This window comes from Telmatherina bonti (assembly GCF_933228915.1).
Source record: "Telmatherina bonti genome assembly, chromosome: 8".
In the NCBI taxonomy this organism is placed as follows: Eukaryota; Metazoa; Chordata; class Actinopteri; order Atheriniformes; family Telmatherinidae; genus Telmatherina; species Telmatherina bonti.
Genome location: NC_136626.1, coordinates 30,663,184 through 30,690,205, shown reverse-complemented (window position 1 = coordinate 30,690,205; position 27,022 = coordinate 30,663,184). Strand labels below are relative to the sequence as shown.

Below are 27,022 nucleotides of genomic sequence, written 5' to 3'. Positions count from 1 at the left end.
TTAATTTTGTTTTATTAACACATAATAAACCTTTTTCACTGCATTGCTCATAGCATCAGAAAAATATAATTTAAACATAACCTTTACGTTGCTTGTTGCCACACTGGTCCTCACTGACCCTGGTGGGACTATTATGGGCTGAATAAACCTAAGAAAATATTCAAGGCTGAATGGGCATTGTTTCCGATCACACACACACACACATACACACACATTCATACACCAAGTAAATGACCAAGGCTGAGAAAGCATTGTTTTCTTTGGAACAGGAAATGAGACATTTATGGAACAAAGAAACAGACAAATGGACCTGTCGTGAACAGACTGAAGCTTTCCATGTCCAACAAAAGATTTTCCTTTTTTTAATAAAAAAAAAAGGAAACACAAGAACCAACATAATCCGAGTGTTTAATTCTTATAAAACTAGTTACATTAACTGTAAGGTAAGTGGTACATTTTCAATAAAATAATGTAAATAATGTGAATAAATGAACTGTACAAATGAACTAAAAACAGTGATTTGTCTCCACATCAGCCGTCCAGGGTGCAGATACACAAAAATGTATAAAATATAAAGAAAACATTGGCTGATTTAACTATCTAAAAAATTCTAGATGCTGTTTCCTGAAACAGAGGAAGTTGGGGCACTGCGTGACAGGAAGTGGGCATGTTCTCCTGCTCAGGCTCCTCAGACATTTTACTTGCTGCGTAAACATGATACCATTCCTCCGGCTGTCCAAATAGAGCTGCAACACACACTTATCATACAACCTTCATTTTTCCCTGCTCACATGTGAGATTCTCTCTTGTGAAAACGTCTCAGGCCCCAAAGTTTTTTCCTGACGCGTGTGTTTTCGTCAATCCTGCAGTGTGATACCTGTGGAAAGTAAACCAGTACTGTTCAGTTGGAAGCTGATGGGGGGCAGGAGGGGGGGGGGGGGGGTCAGACAGGCGGCGCGCTGTAGCGGATTTCAGTGCAGAATTTGTCAGGTGACTTCGGCAGCGGAGGTTTCTTCAGCATGGTGTGCTTCATGATCATCTCCTCGTTGGCATAGATGGGGGTGTCTGTGTCGTCAGAGTGGTACCCGGACTGATATCCGCTCGTCTGATTGGACGACTCTGATGCAAGGGACTCTTTGCTCTTGCAGCGCAGCAGCTGGCTGAAGGATCACATCAAGATAACGCAGATTTAGAATTAATTTCTTGTACTTTAAGGCTCTTTAAGCTTAATGTGTGTGTGTCTCACCAGAAGTTAGGTGTGGTTGGAAGCTGCGGATTTAAACGCTTCACCTCATCTGGACAGAAGCCCATCCCGCTGTCTGTGTGCCCCTCCTGCAGAAGTGTCAAGATGTCAAATCAGCCTTTTTACTGCTGCATGGCAAGAAAATACGAGACCTCATCCATCATCATGAGTCATCTTCTTGTTTCCATCTGCTGTATTTTATCTTTTTATTGGTTTCTTTTTACATGTTTGTGATGTTTTTCCTACTGAGCTATGCTGGAAAATATCCTTTAAATTGATAAGTTTAAGGCACAGGTGTCAAACTCCAGGTTATTGTTGTCTCCATGCTCCAACACACCTGACCGAAATTCCTAAATAGGTTGACAAGAAGCTGCTGGGTCCATTTGATTTGTGTTGGTAGAAGGAAACAACAAAAACCTGCCGGATACCGGCCCTCGAGGACTGGAGTTTGACACCCTTAAAGACATTATGTTTTGGTGCCACTTTCATGGCTGCTGCCTCAGTCTGCCTGTTCCTGTTTATATCACATGTATGTTGTTTTTGTCCAATCTTGGACGTGTTGTACTGGAATAATTTCATTGTGCTGGGACACAATGACAAACAAAGCTGATTCTGATTCTTATGGACGAAAGAAGAACAGTGTTTAGGCACACATTTCCTTTTTTTCATCACTTACAAATGAAATGAATTGGAAATATTTTGAACATGATGTTGAGTTATTCTTTTATGCTTTAGCTGATGTTAAAAAATTTCCAACCATCCACTCAAAACTCAACTATCAGTCGTTTCTTAACCACAGCAAGCTGGAGCTGAATGTCGGATCTACCCCAAACGCATCATCTCATTTTAATGACCGTCCCTTTTCTGCTGATCAATGTAACTCTTCAGCTTAATCTAAATAATTTACATTTTATGGGCTCAAATTTCTACTTGGCAAAATGATACATATAAACATGTAGAGGTTGATAGATGTGGACATTTCTGTACATGCTTCCTGCACCCCACCGTAACGCACTTTGGTTCATGTGAATGAAATGGACTTTCAAAGGAAACTTGCTTTGCCAACAGTTTTAAAGGACTTTATCAGACAACTCTGCGTGTTCACAGTACAATTTTCTTTGATTTGATGCAGTCTGATAGTGTGGTTATTCTTGTTCCCTGGTGGGCGTGGTCAGCCGATAACTGGAGCACACCTGATCCACATTCCAGCAATCTATTTAAGACCAGCTCAGCCTGCTATCCAGCGCCAGATTGTTGCTTGCACAGTGGTAAACAGGTAAACAGCTGCTAGTTTCCAGCGTACACACCTTCAGGTTCTGACCTGTCTTGTCTTCCTCCTGCTACAGATTTCAGCCTGCTGGTCTGTTGATGTTACCTGCCTGTTTGCCTGCCTACCTCCTGCTGTTTTCCAGTTTGCCAGTCTTCCCAGTCCCTGCTGTGAGATTCACAAGATCTGAGGAAACCCAATAAACCTTTCCCTGGAAGCTCTGACTGTGTCTGCTCTTTGGATCCAACTAGCCCCCCCTCTTACAACAGATAGTATTTTCAACATTTCTCTATCTACATGGTTTTGTGATGTAGATTGAGAAATGCTTTATGGCAACAAAGCATGCCAGCATACTGAGATCAGAGTAAATCATGGAAGAGAGTTTACAGTTACCATTGGAATAGCGGTCTACCATCCTGCAGGTTTTACTGTTTCCCTGCTGCAACACGCCTGACCAAACTCAATGTCTCATTAACAGGCAGGTGCAGAAGAAGACAAGATGTCGGAGAACTTTTTCATCTGAATCAGGTGTGTTGTACCAGGAAACACTAAATCCTGCGGGAAGGTGGCCCTCCAGGCCTGGAGCTGGTGACCCCTGCCATAGAGAGCTGTGGCAGATCTGAGGTAGGAAAAGCAGAGCTTCCTTGTTTTTTTTTATCTTGCAGCTGTAAAAGCAAAGCCATAAACATCCAGGGCTCACCATGACTCAGTGAGACTTTAGATATATCCAACTACAACTACAGGCTGGCATATAGAAACGGTCAGACCTATTTTGCCTTTTTTTTTTCTCTGACAAAGCAGAGGAAACAATTCCTGCTTTGGCTTTTTGGTCAAGAATCTGCAGCAAAATCTTAGTAATCTGTATTTTAATGGCAGAAATTAGTCATCCAATTTTTCTTACATTAATCCAAACCAGTCATGCACACATGTAACCACTGTATATCTTTAGATTCCTCTACAGTTTGCTACAAGTTTCCTTCACATACCCATGCAGTCTACTGCGATGAAGCAGAATGTGTTGATATACTGCAGGCAGTGCATCAGAAAGGTAATAAATCTGGGTTTATTTTTCAGAGGAAGAAGCATTAGTAGAAACATCACTATCACAACATCGATCTCATTCGAAGGTTTGTGTTTTGAAAACACACGGATAGCTTGGAGCTTGGTAAAAAACAAGTTCTTTCATGATTGTTGGCCAACTATTATCACTGCACTCTTTTCAACATGCTTCTGCTAGTTTAGGAAGTTTCACGTAGCAGCACTAAGCAGACAAAATCTATTACAATATCTGTTTTATAAATTCCAGGGCTCTCACCATTACACTGCTGTGTGCCACGGGGACGTCTTCAAATGTCTTCACACTGAGGGGCCGACTGCACCTTTCACCTTGCTGGGACAGTCTGCACAGAGGACAGGTGAATGAATCACTACTGAGTGCTTTAACATTTCGAAGAGACAGCAGGGGACAGCGACAGTCAGAGATTCTTGCTGACCCGAGGGACTGTGGGCTGTCATAGTGATTTTCCACCATTTCCCCACTTTGAGGCCGGCTGTAGGAGACTCTGGGGTCAATAGGTGCTGAGCATCCTTCTGCTTCATCTGCAGTCAGGGGGATGTAGTCCTTCCCATCCTGGAAATCAAGAATACTTTAATGACTTCACCTTGAACGCACAATGGATTGAGTAATAACCGCTGCAGCAGCAAGCATGTGTTTTTTTTGTTGTTTTTTTTTTCGCTTAAGGCCATATAATGACTTCCTAGAGTTCCCAGAATGGCTTGGCAACACTTATCGAAATGGGCGTGAATCTGTTGTGTCAGCTGTTCCCTGTTTGTGTTTTCAGACAACAGCATAGAGAAATGAATGGAGTGAAAGAAACGGCAAAGAATATGTGTGTTTTAAACTGAAGTAGCATCAAATAGAGTAAGAAGTCTACAAATCTGCAAGATTACTTTTATTTCCACTTGATTTTTACAAGCTGTTGAACTAAATTGAGATTAAAATATCTGAAGGTTTTTTTTGTTTTTTGCTTTGGTCAAAGCGAACCTGTTGGGCACTGGCTTGCAGCAGACTTCCCAGATGCTCAACCAGCTCTGCAAATGTCGGTCTATCTGTGGGACGATCCAGCCAGCAGTCCAACATGGTCTGGTATCTGTAAAAAAGTCGTTATCACAGTAAGAGCAGAAGCCGGATGGGGCTATGTGGCTGTGATGTGTTCTGCTACAACTCACATCTCACTCGTGGCATATTCAGGAGGCCTCATCCTTGTACCTTCCTTAAGCCTCCTGCAGAAGGATTCATCGATGCATACACCTGGGTAAGGCGAAGCTCCTGCAGGAGGCATGACAACAGATGTTGATTCAGGTGTAAAATGGTATTTATGTATGCAGCATTATGCGATTTCTTTTGGGTTTACCCAGGGAAAAGATCTCCCAGAGGAGGACCCCAAAGGACCAAACATCACTTTGTGTGGTGTAAACACGGTCAAATATGGTCTCAGGAGCCATCCACTTCAGAGGAAGACGTGCCTGTAGGAACAATAAAAATGTCATTTTCACTGCATTACTGTCCTTCACTGACATGATTGTCTGAATAGACATCAACTTTGGGAACTCACATCTCCCTTGCGGACATAGTCAGGGTCTTTGTAGACATCTCTAGCAAGGCCAAAATCACAAATCTTCACCACGTTGTTCTCGGACAGCAGGATGTTTCTGGCTGCTAGATCTCTGTGGATGCACTGCAGAGGCAAATTGCATAACTTTCATTCATTCATTCAATCATTTTCCTAACCGCTTAATCCAATTCAGGGTCGCAGGGAGGCTGGAGCCTATCCCAGCAGTCTTTTGGGCGGAAGGCAGGATGCACCCTGGACACCTTGTCAGTTAATCACAGGGCCACACAGAGACAAACAACCACTCACACACACTCCTAGGGGCAATTTAGAGTAACCAATCAACCTAACATGCATGTCTCAGGACGGTGGGAGGAAGCCGGAGTACCCGGAGAGAACCCACGCATACACGAGAACACGCAAACTCCTGCATAACTTTCATTAAAACCAAATGAAGACAAAGTACAACCCCCAAACAGCACGCCTCCATGCACATACGGGTGTTCAGGCACATCATTTCACCTTGCGAGAAGACAGAAAATCCATTCCCTTGGCAACCTGGAAGCTGTAGCTTATCAGATCTTCCATAGTGAGATGGTCGTCAACTGAACTCTCTGCAATCACAAGATGCATTTCCGAGTCAGGACTGTGAAGCCTGAGAGGGAACAAAGTTGTGTGTAAATGTAAAATGTGTCATTCAGAGTACCTTGTTGTATTTCCATGTTGCTGCCTGATGTCTTCTCTTCCGCTGTTCCGGTGCAGATGTCCAGCTGGGCGATCCTCCCTAAACCCAGATCCCCTTCGGTCACATCTTCCTCTGCAGAAGCCCACCTCTGGCTACCCACCCACTTTCTCTGTTTATCATAACAGAACAGAAGCAGGAGTTACATAAAAGCAAAGAAAAGTGTTTGTTTTTTGTTTTTTTTTTACATCTTTAATTATTGCAAAATGTGTATTTATGTTGCTTTACTACATGCTATGTTAGATTTAATGGCTAAAACCTGGATTGCAGCTCTGTGTGATGATCTACAGTCAGTGTGTGACTGTGTACAACTGTCTGGGATGTGTGTAACAACTTTAAAGGGTTGGATGGAGTTTGACCGTCCAATGTGGCCTGCATGTTACATGTTGCCTACCTTGTAGGGGCTGTACTCTCCACGCTTGCCCTTCAGGTAGCTAGAAAGGTTTCCATGTTTACAATACTCAACAATCACCATCAGCGGCCCTGCAGGGAGAACGATAACTCCAGATGACATGCTGATTACATCGTGAATGGGAAAATAAATACAAATATTATAAAGACAATAGATCATCATAGATTGAATAAAAACGTCATTGATAGAAGGATGCGACAGAATTTTGTTATATTCTTGTGCAATGACAATAAAGCTTCTTCTTTATGATTACAGACGTGGAAATGAGACAACCAACCCCCTGGTTTGGTGCAGGCTCCCAGCAGGTTGACAACGTTGAGGTGATGTCCGATGTGAATGAGAATTTTCAGCTCGGACATCAAAGCGCGATACTCGCTCGTCGTGGCTCCCTCTGCAACATCACGCGCCAACTGTGAGTTTTCACATTTCCATTGTGCACGTTAAAGGTGTGCAAGAAAGGGAGGACAAGAGACTAACCTTTGAGCATCTTGACTGCAACAGTGGTGCATGTGGTGGCTTTCTCGATTCCAAAGGCAGCCGCCTCCACCACCTGACCAAACGCACCTCGTCCCAGCGGTTCACCTGTTACAAAAAACACGCATCATGATGACACACAACTCAGCTGTCAGCTCTGATAATGCTGATAAAATTACTCATTCCTCAGCACCGCTTGCCTTGATGCAGCATTTTTTTCTTTATTTTAAACATCATAAAACTCAAGATCAAATCCTCTTTTCAATGTTTTAAGCAAGATTAAAGTAAAACTTTATTGATTAATTACTTCTTTTTTTTTTTTTTTAGTTTGACTCTTCTTCTATCTTATGTTAACTCTTTGTGATCAGGTTTTAAATGCAACATCTATTTAGTTTTTATCTTTTTTACTTATATTTTTAACTTGTGTTAAAACTGAACCTATGTTTTGTCTTGTGCAGATTGAAGGAGAAATCAAGTAAATATTCAACAGCAGACAACATCACGAAGAATAAACAGGTTGAATTAAATCCTCCGACTGCAGCGGGGCCATGAAGGCATCATTTCAGGGGAGAAACATATGTATCCAACTGCTGAGCCTGGGTTGGATCAATCATGGTCAAGGAATAATTGCAGGATGGAAAAAAGGAAAATATCTTATTGTAAAAAGAAAAAAAGGAAAGATAAAAATAAAACATTTTTACAACAGAAAACACACCTAAAAAACAACAAACATAAACATAAAGATACATGCTGCACATTTTCCAATTAAATTATTAGAAAAGTGTCCAAACAACCAGGTTTTACTTCCCCTGTATGACTTTTAGAAATGCGTTCATCTTTTACAGGTTTAACTTGGCAGGGGGTTCTCCAAACTTGTTCTTGTTATAATGTAAAACTGAGTTGTTTGGTGCGATGCAGGACTTTTCCTGACTTAAGCTGAAACAATGGCTCGCTGCGATCATGGCATCTGTTGAACTTTCATGTTTAAACACTTTGCATCAACAGTTTCCTCAACACTGGATCACTGTCCTGTCTCACCAAGCTTCAGCCTGTCCCGAGGAAACTCCCACTTGTTGGCGTCATATGTGAGCCTTTCACATTGCTCATCCATGGGCATGTCTTCAGAGTCAAGAATCATGGACAGGTATCCTGTCTTCAGTTCGCCGCCGTTTGGCTGAAACAGTGACGAGTGAGAAAACATCAGAGACAATCAGGCATGAAGTGAGAATTAATGAGGCGGTATTTGTCTCATCTGTCTGCTTTCACAACAGTAATTTCTACAGCAGGTTTCCATGGACTAATAAAAGGGCCCCAGTGTGTGGCGCAGGCCTACGTGACTTATGGAAGCTGAGAGGAGACTCGTTGTTCCTGGATACAAAAGAGAGCGGCAACTGAGAGCCCAACCAGTCACTTCTAATCAATCATACACCCCCAACTTGCGTGTGTGCTTGCAACTTGTGTGTTCTACAGCTTTGTTTTGTTGTTTTTTTTTCTCTCTTAATTATTGCTGGGAGAGGAAGAATGAGAAGGGAAGGAAAAGTGAGGCAGAGGAAGAATGAGAATAGTGAGAATGAGGAAGTTCTTACTCTTTTTCTTCCACGGATGACGAAGACGATCAGCAGCCAGAAAAACATGGCTATAACCACCGACCCGATAGGAACTATCAGCTCCACGTTAGTCTTTTCCTCTGCACCTACACACACACACACAAAACAAAATAACTTCAATCAAAGATGACTTTATGAAAAAGGACCAAAGAAGCAGCGGATGAAGAAGCACTCACCACTGTACTTCAGCACTGTACTTCACTAAATGTAACACATGAACCTTTTATTTGAGTAGAATTAAGTACTTATTGTTAAATGTTTTTAAAGTATTAAAGGTAAACGTAGAGGCTAGTGGTCTACAATGTCATTAAATATGCTGTATATCTGTATGTAAGGACTAAACAATGGGGAGCTGTGAATTACACTGTTTTAATGCACGACGCAGAATCTAGAACGACACGCAGCGTAATGCATTAAAACCGTGTTTTAATCTGCTCATACCTGGTCCCACACAGCAAACATTTCATAACAAATGTTGCTAAAACTTGCTAAATATGCTAAAATATAGGAACTATTTCATGTCGGCCTCGATGCAGTTTTATCCCAAATAACTGTTGTTAAGCTACAGCATGTTTCTCTCAGTTCCCTGTCAAAAGCCATCTGATCTGAGCCAGTTGATTAATGCGTTAGTAGTAGTCTAGCCATCCATTACTTATGTAGCAATGGGGATGTTACCTGATGCACTGAGAAGTACCTCGCGCTATTTCTCTAATATATTAATGTATAAATATATGCCAATATTGCCGTCTCTAACTTATTTCTCCTTTTTTCCACAGGTCTTCCTGAATAAGTGCAGTTGTACATGTTGATCTGTCTTTCCTGTCCTCTCCACCCCAACCAGTCGAGGCAGATGGCTGCCCTCCCTGAGCCGGGTTCTGCTGGAGGTTTTCTTCCTGTTAAAGGGGAGTTTTTTCCTTCCCACTGTCGCCTCGTGCAGCTCAGGATGTGGGATTGGATCGAAGTCATGACTCGAAGCAATCAGTTGGTTTCTATTATAGGATATGTATGAATTGGCTCGAAATGATGTGTATGTAAAGTGCCCTGTGACAACATTGTTGTGAAGTGGCGCTATACTAATAAAGTTGAGTTAAATTGAATTGAATTGAATTGAAATTGTAACACATTAATTAAAAAAATGATACAGATTCTAATATCAGTTATATGAAAGATTATTGTTCTTAGTGTGTTCAACCTGAGTTCACACTGGGGCATGATTGTTGAAATGAGAAAGAAGTATTTTAAGGGGTGACCTACAGAGTTAAGCATCATTAAACAAGTAAAAAAATAAGACAGAATCCACTGTGGGCGTTGCAGTGGTTAGTTCTGCCACAAGAGCGCTTAGCTCTCATTAAAGGAGATCTAACATAACCATAACATTTTTCTGCTTATCTTATGGTTACTTACCAAAATAACAGCAGAAACTTTACACAGTATCTTATTTAAGTGGTTACGTTGTCCCATCGTGGCTTCTGCTGAGCAGGTAGAATTAGCAGGCGTTGCATAGCAACATGTTAGATACAAATTACCCCGACTTTCTGCTCCATAAGCGAACAACATGAATCAGAAGCACAAAACTCCTCGCTAATAGCTGTGATTTTCATATGAAGTGTCAGCTGGTCCACTCAGCTCAGTGGAATTATCTGCAACATTCATTTAAAATAAGAAACACACAATAAAAACCTGCGGTGTGACTGTAGAGTAAAACGCAACACTTTGCACAAATGAAGTGGAAAGTAGGTTATTTATTGTAGAATGTAGTGAAGTAAAAGTAAAAATATTCACGTCTGAATTTGCTAAAGCACAGATATATGAAGTAGGCGTACTTGTACTTCATCACAATCCCCTGCTGCAAATAAAACCCACCTAAAATCTAAAAGGAGTCATTTCAGGTCTGGTCTTTAGGGAAAGTGTAAACAGAAAGTTGTTTGTGATTTCAGTGACGTACATTTATGGCATAAAGACTCAGACAGGTTTGTCATTATTTTTGGCCGGTCCGCATGTGTGTATCTGAGTTTGGCTTGGAGGAAGGAGACTGTTGGAATCTGGACTGGAAGCAAACTGATATTTTATCTAGTCATAACAAATAGGCAGGAGCCAGAGCGAATGGCCACTGCCAAGAACAACTTAGGAAAACGTCTATCAGAGTCACAAGAGTGTGTCGCTACACACTGTAAAGGACTGTTTCCCTCCAATTCAACTCAGTGTAAAGACTTTACAAAAATCATTTAAAGTGAAAACAGGGTCAGAAATTAAAAGAGTTTTACTTTTCTAAGAAAAGGAGAGTCTGGGACAGTATTTCAAGACTTTTTTTTTCATATTTTCCATATTAATTCTGTCTTTGTGAAATGTGAAATGAAGAAACTTCTAACTTTCTCAAATCACTGATTCAAAGGAAGCTGATATAATATGAAATTATACATTTATTAAAATTCATACACATTGTACCACAATAGACATATGAGGGAATATCATAAAGAGAAGAAAAGAAAAGACTCTTATTAATGCTTTCTTGCATAGTGGCTGCTAAAGGACACCTATTTCCATGCTTTTTCTCACATATTCATAAATGAGGATGGTTTATTTGTAAAGAATCGCTTCAGTGGATGTTAGTGAGTCACCACTCACTGAAGAATTCGTAAATAAATGCAAAATGATGCAGACTGCAAAAACTGAAATCTAAGTAAGATTAAAAATCTTAAATTGAGTACACATATGCTTATTTTTTTTAAGGTAAGATAATTCATGCCAGAGAATTCCCTTTGTTTTAAGAGTATTTTTACTTGTTTTGGGAAGTCCTGACAAGCCAAATTTTCTTGCTCTGTTGGCAGATAATTTATCTTATTTTAAGCAACATTTATCTAATTTTTGTATATTTTTTTCTTGTTTTTTAATGCTGGTTTTTGCAGTGCAGCTATAGTTCATAAAATATTTACATAATTTAATTCTAATTATATATTATTTGATATACATTTTATAGAATACATTAAAATAAATCTGATAAATTCTAAATATTACTAACAAACAAAGAATTCTCATCTGTCTGTGGACGAAAAATACTGTATTTTAAAAAAGTGTGGCATTGTTTTTTATTAATGCATGCATGAAAGGGTTAAGTTGCCTTTATTTCAGTTCCCTCATACAGTCACAGTCACTTTAGCATGTTTGCAGCATGTGCAGTGTCCCATGATACTAGCTTGAGAGCTTTAAGTTTATTTTTCAACTCCAGATGGTGGCAAAAAAGATGATAAAGCTGATTTATAACTTGATACGTAAGATCCAGCTGTATCTAACTATAAAAAAAACAAAAAACAATAAAATCAAATAGTTTTAAGTTGCTAACGAGGAGTTTTCTTGTCGGCTGATGTGTTCTCCCCCCTTTCCTTATTAGCAGAGCTGGCGCCTGAGTACTGTCAGCTCCTGTAACTGGGTCCATTTTCTTCTGGCGGGGACAGGGTCACGTAGGCTCTGCTTCTTGTCAGAGCATTTGTTTGTTTTTCGACATGTTTGGGGCAGAAACGCGTAGACGGGAGAGGAGAGGCTGGAGCTGGGGCAGGGCTCGCCTCTCCCTTTGTCCTGCAGTCTCCTCATTGTTTTGGATTTAGAAACTTTCAGGAGGATGTGCATTAACTGGGCCGACTTCCTTTCATGTGCAAGCAGAGTTATTCTTACCTCCTGTCTACTTTATATATATAAAAAAAAAACTAATATGTGAGGTTAACTGGTGAAAACCTAATGCAAGAGATAAATCTGCAATATTTCATTTGCAGTAAAGGTAGTTTTCCAGAGAATGAGGTTAAACTCTCTCATTAACGATGACAGATGCATTTCTTACTATGAGCCGTGGATGCATCACTGAGCTGGCCAACTGGGCACAGACCCAGGTGCCCGGCTCGGTGGGAGCCTCTGAGCTGGAGCTTTTGTGCAAAAGACACGCATGAGAGAAGATAGGGAGCAGCTATGAAGATACGTGGAAAGAAACAAAAAGGCACAAAACATAAACACAGGTGCGTCGAAAGACTGAGACAGAAGGACAGAAGAGAGTTCTGAAAATCTTAATAAATTAATACAATTCTGACAAAACAATTGACCAAACAAAAGGATTTATTGGACAACATGCACAGATTTGGGGTTCACTACTGAAAATAAAGGCAAAGGAGGAAAAATAGTGTTTTTGAGGTGCTTTAGTAATCCTAAACTTGGTTTTCAGAGGACCAAATGAGGCTTCTAAAGGAGGGAAAACCCTTTCTACGAGGAACCGCGGAGGAGGTTTTATCCTACGGAAATAAAATGAAAATGAATTAATGAAATACTTTATTAATCCCCAAAGGATTAATAAAGTAGAGTCTTTTTCACTTAAAAAAAAAAAAAATTATTTCTGGATCGATGGAATTAAAAAAAAAAAAAACCCTGAGAGGAACTGCAGGTGTAATTTCATGATGTCACACACCATGTCTCTGTGTTGATGTCCAGCCCCATGTTTACCTGCTGGTCCTGCAGCATGTTGTTGGACAACAATGATCTAAAAACGTCGTTTGCAGTTGCAACAGCAAATGACTCATTTGTACATGTTGCATGGTTGTATTAAGCTTGTATTCTTTGTTTTTAAAGTGTATGTTCAGCACTTTGCACGTTCAATAAAACTAAAGAGACATGAATAGATCAGGCAGGGACTGACCTTCAACAGCCAAATAGGCCTGTGAGGTGTCACAGCCGCGGCTGTTACAGGCGGTGCAGGTGTACACACCGCTATCCTCCTTCTTCACGCGCTGGATTGTCAGGTTGTGCTGGTTCAGAATCACACCTGAAAGCAACCAAGTCATTTTTAGTGCAGCGGTAACTAGTGAAGTAAGTCATAGTTGGTGTAAAACAGCGCGTGTCCCACCTGAGCCCTCCACCACTGTGTGGTTGTTTTTAGTCCACACTACGATCGGGTTCGGCGTCCCAGCAGCCTCACAATGGAGAGTGATGGTGGCGCTCACGTTGACTTTTTGCTCGGTGAAATTACGACGGATCTTTGTAGCCTCAAGACCTGAAATCAGAACCAGGAAGAGTCATTTAAAGCACAGCTCCAAGACGCAGTGAAATGGTTTCTTTTAAAGAATCAGATGCTGCGTGTGAAAACAATTCAACCCTACTCACTTTTCAGCGACAGACGGCGAAGCAGGCAGGTTTTCTCCTTCGTCTTGATGTTCTGCACCTGGCAGGCGTACAGCCCTTCGTCCCAGTGGGATGCATTGGGCAGCGTCAGCTCCAGAGTAACATTGGTGCCGTGCAGTGTGAACAGCGAGGTCTGCGACAGGGCCACCGGCTGCAGAGCGAGGGACTGACAAGGCTGCGCCTGCACAAACTGCTCTGACTTTGACACGTTGGTGACGAGGAACCAGGCGAGGTTTTCGTAGAAGAGCTTATCTGCTTTACACCTCAGAACCACGTCGTCCTCCTCCAGGGGCTCATCCGACGGGGACATACTCACCTCGAGGCTGCCTGAGAGGGTACATCCTGAAAATCAGCTTGTGTCGACAGAATGGCAGCAGGACGAGAGAAAATGAAGGTAAAGGCTCTCACGGGTCACACGGAAGAAGATGATCAGGGAATCTTCTCCGGCCTTGTTGGAAGTCCTGCATCGGTACAGCGTGTGGACCTCGGCCTTCTGAATCTTCAAAGTACTTGTGATTTTCTGGACAAGAAATAATTGTGTGTTAACAATTACCGTAAACATTCAGCTCACAACAGAAATGAAATAAAAAACTCTTGGTGGACAGAAAGAAGGGAAAAAGGTGGAATGAAGAAATAATCTACCCCCTTGTCGTGATCGATGTCGGTGGAGATTCGCTCCACAGGGTTGGGACCGCTGCTGTTACTGATATCCCTCCAACTTGTGCACTTCTCCAGCTGCATGTCAGGCCTGATCTGTCCTGACCTGGTGGATGAAACGGCCAGCGTTCAAGTAGAGCTTTTATTGTCAGAACAACACAACTTAGTAAATAGCCTCGCCTCATTTACAACCTTTTCAATCTGGTCTTCTACACAGCAGTTTCCATTCACACAAGCATACATACAGCGATCCCCAAAGATAACTTCTAGATACGCGATCAGGACAAAAGTCAGGGTCTGTTGTCCTTTCAAGCACTGAAGTGCTGCTATGGCAACGTGTTGTTTTGCTTCACTTCATTTTGTTTCACTTTGCTTCACTTTGTTTATCTTCACTTCACTTCATTTTGTTTAGTTTTGTTTCATTTCACTTAGTTTAGTTTAGTTTAGTTTAGTTTAGTTTAGTTTAGTTTAGTTTAGTTTAGTTTAGTTTAGTTTCACTTTGTTTCATTTAGTTTAGTTTAGTTTAGTTTAGTTTCATTTTGTTTCATTTAGTTTCATTTAGTTTAGTTTAGTTTAGTTTAGTTTCACTTTGTTTCATTTAGTTTAGTTTAGTTTAGTTTAGTTTCATTTTGTTTCATTTAGTTTAGTTTAGTTTTGTTTCATTTCACTTAGTTTAGTTTAGTTTAGTTTAGTTTCACTTTGTTTCATTTAGTTTAGTTTAGTTTAGTTTAGTTTCACTTTGTTTCATTTAGTTTAGTTTAGTTTAGTTTTGTTTCATTTCACTTAGTTTAGTTTAGTTTAGTTTAGTTTAGTTTCACTTTGTTTCATTTAGTTTAGTTTAGTTTAGTTTTGTTTCATTTCACTTAGTTTAGTTTAGTTTAGTTTAGTTTAGTTTCACTTTGTTTCATTTAGTTTAGTTTAGTTTAGTTTAGTTTAGTTTCATTTCACTTTGTTTCATTTACTTTAGTTTAGTTTACTTTAGTTTAGTTTAGTTTAGTTTAGTTTAGTTTCACTTTGTTTCATTTAGTTTAGTTTAGTTTAGTTTAGTTTTGTTTAGTTTCACTTTGTTTCATTTAGTTTAGTTTAGTTTAGTTTTGTTTCATTTCACTTAGTTTAGTTTAGTTTAGTTTAGTTTAGTTTAGTTTCACTTTGTTTCATTTAGTTTAGTTTAGTTTAGTTTTGTTTCATTTCACTTAGTTTAGTTTAGTTTAGTTTAGTTTAGTTTAGTTTAGTTTCACTTTGTTTCATTTAGTTTAGTTTAGTTTAGTTTAGTTTCATTTCACTTTGTTTCATTTACTTTAGTTTAGTTTACTTTAGTTTAGTTTAGTTTAGTTTAGTTTAGTTTCACTTTGTTTCATTTAGTTTAGTTTAGTTTAGTTTAGTTTAGTTTAGTTTAGTTTCACTTTGTTTCATTTAGTTTAGTTTAGTTTAGTTTTGTTTCATTTCACTTTGTTTCATTTACTTTAGTTTAGTTTACTTTAGTTTAGTTTAGTTTAGTTTAGTTTAGTTTAGTTTCACTTTGTTTCATTTAGTTTAGTTTACTTTAGTTTAGTTTAGTTTAGTTTTGTTTCACTTTGTTTCATTTAGTTTAGTTTAGTTTAGTTTTGTTTCATTTCACTTAGTTTAGTTTACTTTAGTTTAGTTTAGTTTAGTTTAGTTTAGTTTCACTTTGTTTCATTTAGTTTAGTTTAGTTTAGTTTTGTTTAATTTCACTTTGTTTCATTTAGTTTAGTTTAGTTTAGTTTAGTTTCACTTTGTTTCATTTAGTTTAGTTTAGTTTATTTTAGTTTAGTTTAGTTTAGTTTAGTTTTGTTTCATTTCACTTTGTTTCATTTAGTTTAGTTTAGTTTAGTTTCACTTTGTTTCATTTAGTTTAGTTTAGTTTAGTTTAGTTTAGTTTAGTTTTATTTCACTTTGTTTCATTTAGTTTAGTTTAGTTTAGTTTACTTTAGTTTCATTTCACTTTGTTTCATTTAGTTTAGTTTAGTTTAGTTTCACTTTGTTGAGTTTTGTTTAGTTTAGTTTAGTTTAGTTTCATTTCACTTTGTTTAGTTTAGTTTAGTTTAGTTTAGTTTAGTTCCGCTTTGCTTCATTTAGTTTAGTTTAGTTTAGTTTAGTTCCGCTTTGCTTCATTTAGTTTAGTTTAGTTTAGTTTAGTTTAGTTTAGTTTAGTTTCACTTTGATTTGTTTAGTTTAGTTTAGTTCCGCTTTGATTTGTTTAGTTTAGTTTAGTTTAGTCTCACTTTGCTTAATTTAGTTTAGTTTAGTTTAGTTTAGTTTAGTTTAGTTTAGTCTCACTTTGCTTAATTTAGTTTAGTTTAGTTTAGTTTAGTTTAGTTTAGTTTAGTTTAGTTTAGTTTAGTTTAGTTTCACTTCGCTTCAGTTTAGTTTAGTTTAGTTTAGTTTAGTTTCACTTCGCTTCAGTTTAGTTTAGTTTAGTATAGTTTAGTTTAGTTGAGTTTAGTTTCTCTTCGCTTCGCTTTAGTTGAGTTTTGTTTCGTTTATTTTATTTTATTTTATTTTATTTTATTTTATTTTATTTTAGTTTAGTTTAGTTTAGTTTAGTTTAGTTTAGTTTAGTTTAGTTTCCCTTCGCTTTAGTTTAGTTTAGTTTAGTTTAGTTTAGTTTAGTGCATACTAATGAAGACACAATATATTGTTATGACTTTGCTGGATTTCCAAAATGCTTATTTCCACCCTTTAAGTCATGAAGAAATATATAAAAAATGCACAAATAATAGCCATTCCAGTGAAACAGTTTACAGACTGAACAGAGAGCAAGCGGTTAAATCTACCTTTGATCAGTTGTATTTGTGATGTTAAAATGTTTACAAGTCTGTCATAAAGTGCTCATTATGTATACCAAATTTGTTAAGTTGTTTAGCAAGCCTTATAAATCGGGTTACAACAGCAAAAATAAGTCAGTTAAATCATTTCCCATAAGTGGAGGAACTTTATTTCATCTTAGTTCTCTGAGAGCCACAAACTACTGAAAATGGATTTAAACCCAATCATGTCAAATTTATCTGAAGGCACATTTACAAATGTCTGCTGACAACTAACATGCTTATAAGCTTCCTGAATGATCTCCTTTAGCGTTCCAGTTTAGAAACGATGGAGGATGCGTGATGAAAGAAAGGACATAATTCAATCCCACAATTCCTTGTGGGTGCAGAGGCTGATAAGGCTTCAGCATAAGTGTGATAAGATTGCATGAGGTCAAGCTTCTAAAGGCTAATAGAAGAATATTTATTGAACATCTTCAGTATAACAGCTGCACACCCACATCGCAGCACAGTGTAAGCAATTTCATTTGAACACAGCAACTTTTCCATGTCCTTACAAAAATCTCCTTCCATCTTTCCTAAATCTCCTTCCATCTTTCCAACAAAGTTAAGGAAAAAACTATGAGTGACTATTCAACTGCACTCTGAGCCTGCAGTGTGCAGCCACCTATTTCAGCACCTGAGCAGCCCAAACTTTTCAGAGATCAGGAATAAAAGAAGGAAGCCTGTCATTAAACATCAAAACAATAATCTGAATCCTAAACTAGATGGATGACCAGTGAGGAACTACAACCATGAGAGGAGAAGCCTCACAGACACCACCAGACACAGTGGTTCAGGTGGGTTGATATAAAAGCATCTATCAGCTCTCTGAAAAGATTAAATGCCTGAAAGGATCCCAGTGAAGACCACAAGGTACAGCTCTGCTGACCATCACAAGAAGAAGGGAGAGCGTGACACTGTACCCTGTTGGATCCCCTTCTGAGACTTTCTGAGATATTTAGGTCCAAGTTGTGTTTTAGATTGTGTCATGAATGGGAACTCCACACACTGTCAATGCACCACAAACACACATCTAGAAGCGAAAGGATTTTGCTGCCACTTGGGGGCAATCTCAGAAATATCCAAGCAGTAAATCCTGTTTGTTGAACCTTTTCTGGAGGACTGGATAATTATCCATTTATCCATCAGTGTAGGGTGATGAAGCACACCCTGGGCTACACCACTAACCAGTCCATCACAGGGCCAACATGGAGGCAAATAACAACCAAATTAGGATAAATATTTTGTCTTGTTTTTCAGATAAACCCCTGCATGTACAGAGGGAACATGCACATTTCACAAGCCCACAGCTGCATTGCCAAACTAAGAACCAGTTTTTTGTTGAACAACCTAACTACATGCAGCCACAGCTGTGCATTAGCATTAAAAAACGATGGACTGCAGCTGCTGAGTGCTGCAGTCAGATAACATACTGTGCAGGTACATCACAGCTCTCAAAGGTAGCTGTCTGCTGTCAGCTGCTATGCTGTCAGGTAAAATCGATTCATTCCTCTCATTGTTATGAGCTCAGATGCGACACATTACAGTCTCTCAACATATGTTTATGTACACAGAACTGCTTTTTTAGTGATCTGAGTGTCGCGCCCTTCTTGTTTAATGAGGCTGCTGCATCTGGAAATGAAAAGTGAAACCGGAGAGAATCTGTGATAAATGCAGTACCGTTTGTTGTAGGACTCCATGCTGAATAAATATATTCTTACTGGGTATTTTGGAAACATTATGGTCAAGTTAATCACATAATAAGAGAAAAAATAAAGTATAAAACAAAAAAACATGCAACTCCAGCAAGAACAAGCTCCTCTCTGAAGAAGAGCTGTGGTTGTAACAACAGGAAATGTGGATCAGGACAAAGGAAACATTCAGATGTGTATGGAGACGATAAGAAACCGGCTGCTGGTCTGCTGCTTAAAGCAGTTCCTCACACACACACACACACACACACACACACACACACACACACACCTCCTCCCTTCTATCAACGCTACAGGAGTCACTGAGGAGGCTTCTGTGTCCCGACTACACATTGTTTGCTATCTTGCATGACTGAACCAGGGACTGTGACCATTGTAGCACAACTTTGTGATCGTGCAGGATTAGCGAGCACATTCTGAGCCTGTATCATTTCTGTCCATCTAAAAATGGACATTGTGAGGAGAATGAATCACATCCGCTGATCTGCATCAGGGTCAGAGTGTGCTCTCATTGTCTCTTCTCTTGTTTTGGTCAACATCACGAAAGCAGCTATTCCGCTCCTGAATCAACAACATGTTGATCAGAAGTGACTTCAGAGGCATGTAACCATGGGGGGACAGAAAGAACAAACACACACACACACACACACGTCACTGCAGCAGAACGGTGACCTACAGAAAAGCCTCTTGACAGTCTTCTTTAGACATCCATTGCCACTGGATGTGTGCAGGGATGGGAAATCCACCAGCGGTGCAGCTCAAGGTGTGGCTGTCGCCGTACGGATACACGGTGTTCACAGGTAACTCCTTCTCGAATATATGAGGACGTACTGGGAAAAAAAGTGCACTTTAGTCACCTTTTTGTTCCTGCCACACAAAGTTTCCAAAGAGCGCTTGGCGAGGACATACCATTAACCAGCAGCTGGAAAGAACGTCTCTGCTCCTCTTTAGTGATCTTGTTGCTCAGGATCACCGTGTAATTCCCCGAATCATTCTTTGTGACTCCGTAGATGGTGAGAGTATTACTCCTCTGTTTTATTCTATAGTCCTCCTTCAGCTCTTGGCCATTTTTTAACCTGGGTACCCAGAAAAAAACATAAAAAAAATCATCTGTAACTTGTACAATCTCACTTTTTTTTCACATTTTCAAAGCTGTAGGACATGGAATTAAGTGGTGTAGACAGTACTGTATAAAACTATTAGGTCATCCCTCAATTTATACCTAATTGCTTTCAAGGAACCAGATATTTTGATAATCATTTAAAGTGATCTACACTTTCTGAAAATCATAAAAAGGTTTTTCTTTGGACATCGGCTGCTTTTTCACTCATTTTTTAGTCCAGTCTTTTTATCTGAGAATTTTCAAAGTCTTTTAATTTGTTAAGACACATAACACTGATCTGTGACATATTAAAACATTCACATATCAAAGATCCACTTTTAAATAATATTTTTAGGCACTTTGGTACAAGGAGCTTGTTGCACAAGCTAGAATATGTTCGCATTGCTTTAGACATAACTACAGAAAATACCAAAGATAATACAGGTTAACAGGCAGATGTGTCAGGTTCTAGAAATGATAGGACATAAGATATCCAGCAAAGATCTGACACATAATCAGAGAAATGTATCTGAAACTACTGTTCACTGAAGCCTCATTGGGTTTTTAGGGAAGACAAACTTCAGACTGAAGTTTTCCAAATTCCAGAAGTGAAACTCTGATGAATGAATCCTTCATAGAGCCAGGAGCTCGTCCTTACTGAAGCAGTGTGGGCTCATTTTGAGAGAGAAAGGGAACAGAAGGTAACTAACATACAAATATAAGATTTGGAAAGTACTTCAAGACACCTGGAGAACTATTCCTAAAAACTACTGACAACACAGCAGGTCTGAGGTTTTCCAAGACTTTCTAAGGACTTCTAAGATTATTTGCATTGTAAGGAATCTGTTTAATTCATTTTATTTTTTATCTGTTTAATAAATAATGTTTAAATCATTCTTATCTGTTTTATACATATTTCAATAAAGTCCTGCACAATTTTCCTTTCATTACATCAAGAGATTAGGGGTGGTTGAAGATTTATGCATGGTTCTGCAGCAGATTAACAGCATAACAAACAAGCTATGGAGTCTACTAAATGTAAAACTTCTGCAGCTGGGCTGTAAACGTACCATTTAATATTGGGCTCAGGGTAGGCTGAGTACTTGACAGGAATCACTGTAGGTGTTTGGTCCGCCATATTCGCCTCCAAAACCTGTGGCCAGGGCTCTTTCATGTCAAGAAAAGGCTTTTCTGGGAACATAAAATGACATAAATTAACAATATTTCAGCACTTTCTTTTATAACGTAATTGGGAACGATTTGCTCTGAAGAACTCATATCAAACATACAAAATGATCAGTTCACATGTATTATTAATTAGTAATCAGTACTAGTACTAGTATTAATCAGTACAGAATTAGATCCATATTTCTGATTTTAAAAACTGAAGCAAAGGTCTCTAGTTTTGAAGAAACTATAATGCTATAATGAATATTTATAGTAGCATATAGGAATATTTTAATGCCTAGACCTTTACAGAGCATTGAGCATGGTAAAGTAGTGTGACAGACACAGTTATCAGACCTGTTATGATTCTAATGAAATATGAAATACTTACTATGGAAACAGTTTAAACTATTTAACATCTATAGATAAAACACACACGCCCTAATTCTCAGCTCCCTCTCAGTGACAAACAAGGTCCTCCTTGTTTTCTTGAAGGTTAGTTTAGTCTTTTTCCAATGTCAAGTACTTTTCAAAGGAATAATTAGAATTTAAACAAAATGAAATCTGACTATGCAGTCCTACGTCAGACGCTTTCATTGCACTCACCATAAACTTTAAGGTATGCTGTGGCACTTTTTTCCATCTGCCCACTGGAAGCAGTGCAGGTGAACTCTCCGGTGTGATCCACTGTCACATTCTCCACGATGAGAGTGCTGAACAGCTCCAGAGACTTCCACAGCTTGTTCTTATGGGACACCGTGTAGGATGACTTGGAACCACGGTCTAAATTCTGGCATTGCAAAAACAAAAATTTCCTTTACACTCTCCAAAATAGAGGTACAAGATGAGGACATTTCTGTACCTATAGGTACATTTTAAAGAAATGTTCTCTCAAAAGTACAATACTGGTCTTTAAGAGACCAGAAGCACACCTTCAGAGTACGAAAAAGGGTTCACAGTGACATAAAGTACAAATTTGTACCATTTCGACCATCAGGGTACCTGCAGCATTGAAAAATGTAATGTTAATGGCTGTAATGTTACAAACTAGAGCAGAGTTGATGACAGTAGTACTACTTAACAGTCATTTACTACACCAGACAATGAAGGTCAGATGCTGCAAACTAAGTGTATGGCTGGTCAGTAGTTTGAGTTTTTGAAGATTATTTCTAGATTAAAGATAAGATAATATTGCTAAGTTGCATGGACCAGGCCTAATGCTGTGGAAAACATAAAAAAAACATGACTTAATAAGGTGAGGTTGAACTTGATAAGGTACAAAAATAGACCAGAACTGAAGGGTACAGAAATGTCTCTCAAAAGAGTACACCCCCAGCGACAAGCATTCGTACCTTTTTAGGTACAAGCTGGTACCTCTATTTTTGAGTGTGTACATGTGATCTCAACATGCCAATGTAGGAGAATTTCTTTACTTTAAAGAAATAAATTCTTCTTTTAGAGGCAGTCAGAACATTAAAAACACATCTTTGCACCTCTGCACTTTGACCTGAGGGTACATGGATAAGCTGGAAAATTCCTGAAATCAGGAAGTCGCAAATATTTGCAAGAACAAGAGGATGTGTGACACGAGACGTCTGGTCTCTCTGTCTTCTCATTAGTGAGTCAAAATAACTTGAATAACTTGAATCTGAAGTGAGTATGAGTTCATTAGGAGTATACAAGGACATTTAACGTATAAGAGGCCGGGGCACTGACCAGCGTCCCACTGGAGTGTGTCCAGTTGAACTCGATGCCCACATTAAGCTCGGTGTGGGCAACGCAGCTGAGCTCCAGCCGTTCCCCCACAGACAGCCTCTGCTGCGTGGGGGTCAGGGTGAGGTCGTAAATCTTGTATCCTGCGGAAAAGGGAGGGAAGGTACGGCAGTCAGCAGACAGCCTATTGTTCTCCTGAGACTACACACTTGCATGATCTCTTCCCCTAGTCCCTCGTTCACACACAATCAAGCCCACTCTCACAGATCTCATAGATCCCACCTGATTTAAATGCTATAACCATGTGTCTTTATTTTTCATCTTACCAACAACAGCCACAATGTACAGAGGAGACTTGAAGGTCTCGTTTCCGATACGAGTGTGGCAGGACACAACGCCGGCGTAGCTGATCAGATAAGAGGGAACAATGAATCCTGTCTTGGCATCCCACACAGAATCCTTCCCATTAGGATGGAGCTCTTTGAGTGGATACTTCTGACAGACACAGAAATTGTTGGGTTTTTGTTTTGTTTTTTTTTTGCGGCAAAAAAAGAAAAATAAGGAAAAACATCAGCACATGTTCCCGTCACACATCAGCAGGTTTGTCAACATTTCTGACAGAGATTTCTGTCATGGACAGAGCATGACGTCATGCTGCTGGTGCCTGCCATTGCTCTGCCCCGGTGCAAACGGCTCCTCAGATGGGGTTTCCACGACTAGTCCGTCTGCACTTAGCTCTTTCATTTAGATGTTTCTAAAAAGGGGGGTTGGAGGTATCTTTTTATATAATGTGTCTGTCTGTGTGTTTTCTTTCTTTTGTGTCTGATTTTAAACTGTAAAGCGCTTTGAGTTACATATTTTATGTTGGAAAAGCGCTTCATAAATAAAGTTTGATTTGATTTGATTTGATTAAACATAAAGGCATTTTGTCACAATAACAGTAAAAAAAAATAAAAAAAAAACTCAATGCTCTCGGAGGCTAAAGATGTTAAACCTGTGTTGTGAACTGGAGCTTGAAATCTGACAAACATTCAAATAACCAGGCAGGAAATTAAACTATGTTATTGAATTAGATAAATAAATATGATTCTATTTCCTTCTTGCTGAAAGGCCCCAAAATCATGAACAAAATCAGGCATTAATGCAGTAACAGCAGTTTCTGCTTGAGCCTGCTGAGCTTTACCCACAGCCTCACTGCATGTATGTTTCACAGGGGACATACAGTCCTCCAGGGCCACTGTGCCACTGTGAGGGAGACGGTGAATATGTAAACATGCCAAAATCACAGATGTTGAAGGCAAGTGGAAGTGTCAGACTGGGAACCAGTATAGGTAAACATGGGCAGTGGATGGAGACACAGGTGGGGACAGATCCCATCCAATGAAAGAGGAAAAAAAGGGGGGATCAAATTTCACTGAAAGGTTGTTTTACAATAAACACATGAAGTTTTTAATATCTGTTGGAGTTGCTGACATAACTGGCAAAAACAAAAAGATTTCCTTCTTACAATGTCGAGAGTAACATTCAGATCCTCCAACGAGCCTCGGCATGGGATCACCACTCGCTCACTTTCACGGATCAACACCACCTCAAATTCCTTCTCCGATGGCACAAATGGCACCTTGTAATCTGAAACAGAGCACATGTACAAACATTACGTTTACTTATGGAAGTAGGCCAGTAGAAAAAGTGACATCGGCACTCACACGGCCTCTTCAAGCAGGAGTCGGGGACGATTCAACTAATGGGGAAATACTTGTGACTGTTTGAATTTGGAAAATTCATTCATGGAAACAGAGTTAAGACATGGTATGTTACATTTAACTAACTATTATTTTAAATAGTTTAATCCCTCTCCTGTCAGGCTGTTAAAGGCCAAAAACAATAATTTATTTTGCTTCCAAACTATTACTTTACAGCCATTTGTTTAAATGTCTGCTACTGTTTTGTTTACGGAGTTGTTCATTTCTGTTATCAAATGTGTATTTTTGAGGATTATTTGTTGAAAAAAATTGCTGAAAGGAGATTGTTTTAGGATAAATAATGTGTCAGAATTTTAAAAACTGAAAGCAGACGGCTAAACTGGGCCAAAATGATAATTTTGGAGAGCTCGTCTGAACTGATTGTGCAAAAAATGCTCTCATTTGGTTCGGCTTCACACTATCAGAGTTGACATTTCCAGAGACAATGTTCACAACTGAACAATAATTTGATGGAGATTTAGAGCCATAGCTGCATTTTAAAACAGGGGCGGTCGACTGAGGTCTTCAAGGGCCGAAGTTCTGCAAGTGTTGGGAGTTTCCCTGCTGCAACGTACCTGACTCTGATCAGTAGCTAATTAGCAGACTTGTGCAGAGTTTGATGCCAAGCACTGCACAAGTCTGATGTGTGTCAGGTGTGTTGCTGCAGGGAAACTCGTAACATCGAAGAGATATTAATATTCATCTACATTTTTTTTTAAATTTCTTCTTCATGCAATCTTAATTTATTTATTCTTCACTATAAACTGATAATTACCAATTTAAGAAAAAACCCTGAACTATGACTACAAAGTATTCCAACAAACTTTGTACACAGAGAGATGTAACTGTTTCAGTAAGGGAACGCCATTTTCAAGCAGAGGCCTAAAGAACAGGCGCTAAGACTCAAAACATTGTTTTGAAAAAGATTTGAAATAGTTATACCATGTACAAACACGTAAACGGTTGCTGCCGTCTTCCCATCTTCAACTTTCATGTCTTCATAATGGCACCGATACTGTCCCGTTTCATTCACGGTTGCGTTGATGATTGTAAGTGTGGTGCAGAAGAGCCCCGACCCGCTGCAGTCGCTCATGGAGATGTGAGTGCTTGTAAGAGGCTTTGACCACTTCAGGATCTGTCGACCTCTGTCGGTAGAACACACAGAGGTTTGTACTCTGAATGGCCAGATAAGTGGATGGAAGGCAGTGGAATCCATTTACACACACCTGCATGTTAGTTCCAGGTTGTCAGATTTGTTCATCCTGTAGGTGCCATTGATGTTGAGTGTTGGTGGATCGGGCACGAACCGCATGTCTACGGCTGGAGGAATCAACAGTTCAGGTCATTTACAAAAGAAACTAACAAACACAATCAGCATTGATGACATCAGCCTGGAAGAACAAAGAAAATACTTGATGTATAAAGTGGTCAAAAGTCATTGTTAGTTCCAGAAACATCAGCCAAGAGGCAGAAACTGAAAGTATGCTGCAAACAAAGACATTCTCCAACATGGTGTGATTTGAAATGGGGTCTTTGGCTTCAGCAGGGCCTTTTTTTTTCCACTGTTGCAGAAAATGGCGGAACAATGTCAAAACAGGAAGCGGAGGAAGATGGGCTGGGTCAGGCTCCATAGTCCAGCACAGTGTGGCCTAGGTGGGGTTCCTGTTTCTGAGGATACAGGCTGCCCACCCACTCCCTGTGAGGCCCTAAAGCACATATTGTATTGTATGGAGAAAAAAAAGGAGCTTTGTAGTGAGTGGTCAAGACGACCCTCATAAAAATTTGTCTCAACGTAACTTTATGATATTTTTAACAGTTATTTTCCAATTAAAGAAGAGAAGAAATTAATCACTTCTTTGTCAGATAAGCAAAGATTTGCATCCTTTTATCAGCATGAAATAAATTACCTGTGGTACTAGATAGATACTAAAGAATAAGTAATAGGCATTAATAAGTACATACTAAAATTCTTTACATAAAATATGCATTGAATCAAAGTTTTTTTTAAAAGTTTAGATTAATATCTACAATTATTATCCAAGCAAAAACAGCAGAGATGTGATTAGTCAAAATCTCTCTAAAAAAAAGTCTTACAACGAATGTTCTGATAGAAAACATCAAGAAAATCATAATTTAGAGGAAACTTTAAAATTGTAAATCTGTGGAAATGTAATAAATTCCAAAGTTTTGCCAAGTTTCTCAGTCAAGTTGACAGAAAAACGTACATTTCAGCAACTATTTATCCATTTCAAGTTGCTCATGTCTCTCAACTTAGTCGGCTGTTTTAGTCAAAGTACATCAATATCAATTATATTACCAGCAACACAAGTTGTTTCCAAAATGAAGACGAGGAATGGAATGACGGAGAGTGCCTGCGCCATCATCCGAAAGAAGGTAGAGACAGAGTCCTCATCCAAATCCAGATCAAAACTGTACAATAACAGTAAAGAAATATCCTACTCCCGCCTTGCTTAATCCATTGATCAATTAGGATTCATATTCCACTTCAAAAACAGTTTGAAAGTCGTGGATTCAGCCAGCTGATGGGAATGTGCTGCGTAAAGTGCGCCAGTGCGCGTCCCCATGG

At 39.2% G+C, this 27,022-nt stretch overlaps 1 protein-coding gene across 2 annotated transcripts; it reads right to left on the bottom strand.

Moving 5' to 3' along the window:
* Window positions 1-391: 391 nt before the first annotated feature.
* On the bottom strand, window positions 392-27,022 carry kdr (kinase insert domain receptor (a type III receptor tyrosine kinase)). Of its 2 annotated transcripts, none has more exons than XM_079244580.1 (30): window positions 26,753-27,022; window positions 25,662-25,755; window positions 25,378-25,580; window positions 24,201-24,322; window positions 23,020-23,188; window positions 22,697-22,836; window positions 21,587-21,770; window positions 20,884-21,004; window positions 19,621-19,787; window positions 19,388-19,541; window positions 14,157-14,277; window positions 13,923-14,034; window positions 13,497-13,841; window positions 13,240-13,386; window positions 13,033-13,158; window positions 8,337-8,443; window positions 7,789-7,924; window positions 6,754-6,858; window positions 6,554-6,667; window positions 6,259-6,347; window positions 5,829-5,976; window positions 5,645-5,736; window positions 5,126-5,248; window positions 4,925-5,036; window positions 4,740-4,839; window positions 4,555-4,660; window positions 4,004-4,140; window positions 3,826-3,910; window positions 1,247-1,332; window positions 392-1,160 (listed from the first exon to the last, which is right to left on the bottom strand). In XM_079244580.1, exons 1-30 carry the CDS (start codon window positions 26,817-26,819, stop codon window positions 944-946), a joined length of 4,029 nt encoding a protein of 1,342 aa, XP_079100706.1. In that variant the 5' UTR covers window positions 26,820-27,022; the 3' UTR covers window positions 392-943. The 2 variants fall into 2 exon arrangements, with proteins under 2 accessions (XP_079100706.1, XP_079100707.1); XM_079244581.1 differs by having other exon boundaries at window positions 23,020-23,185.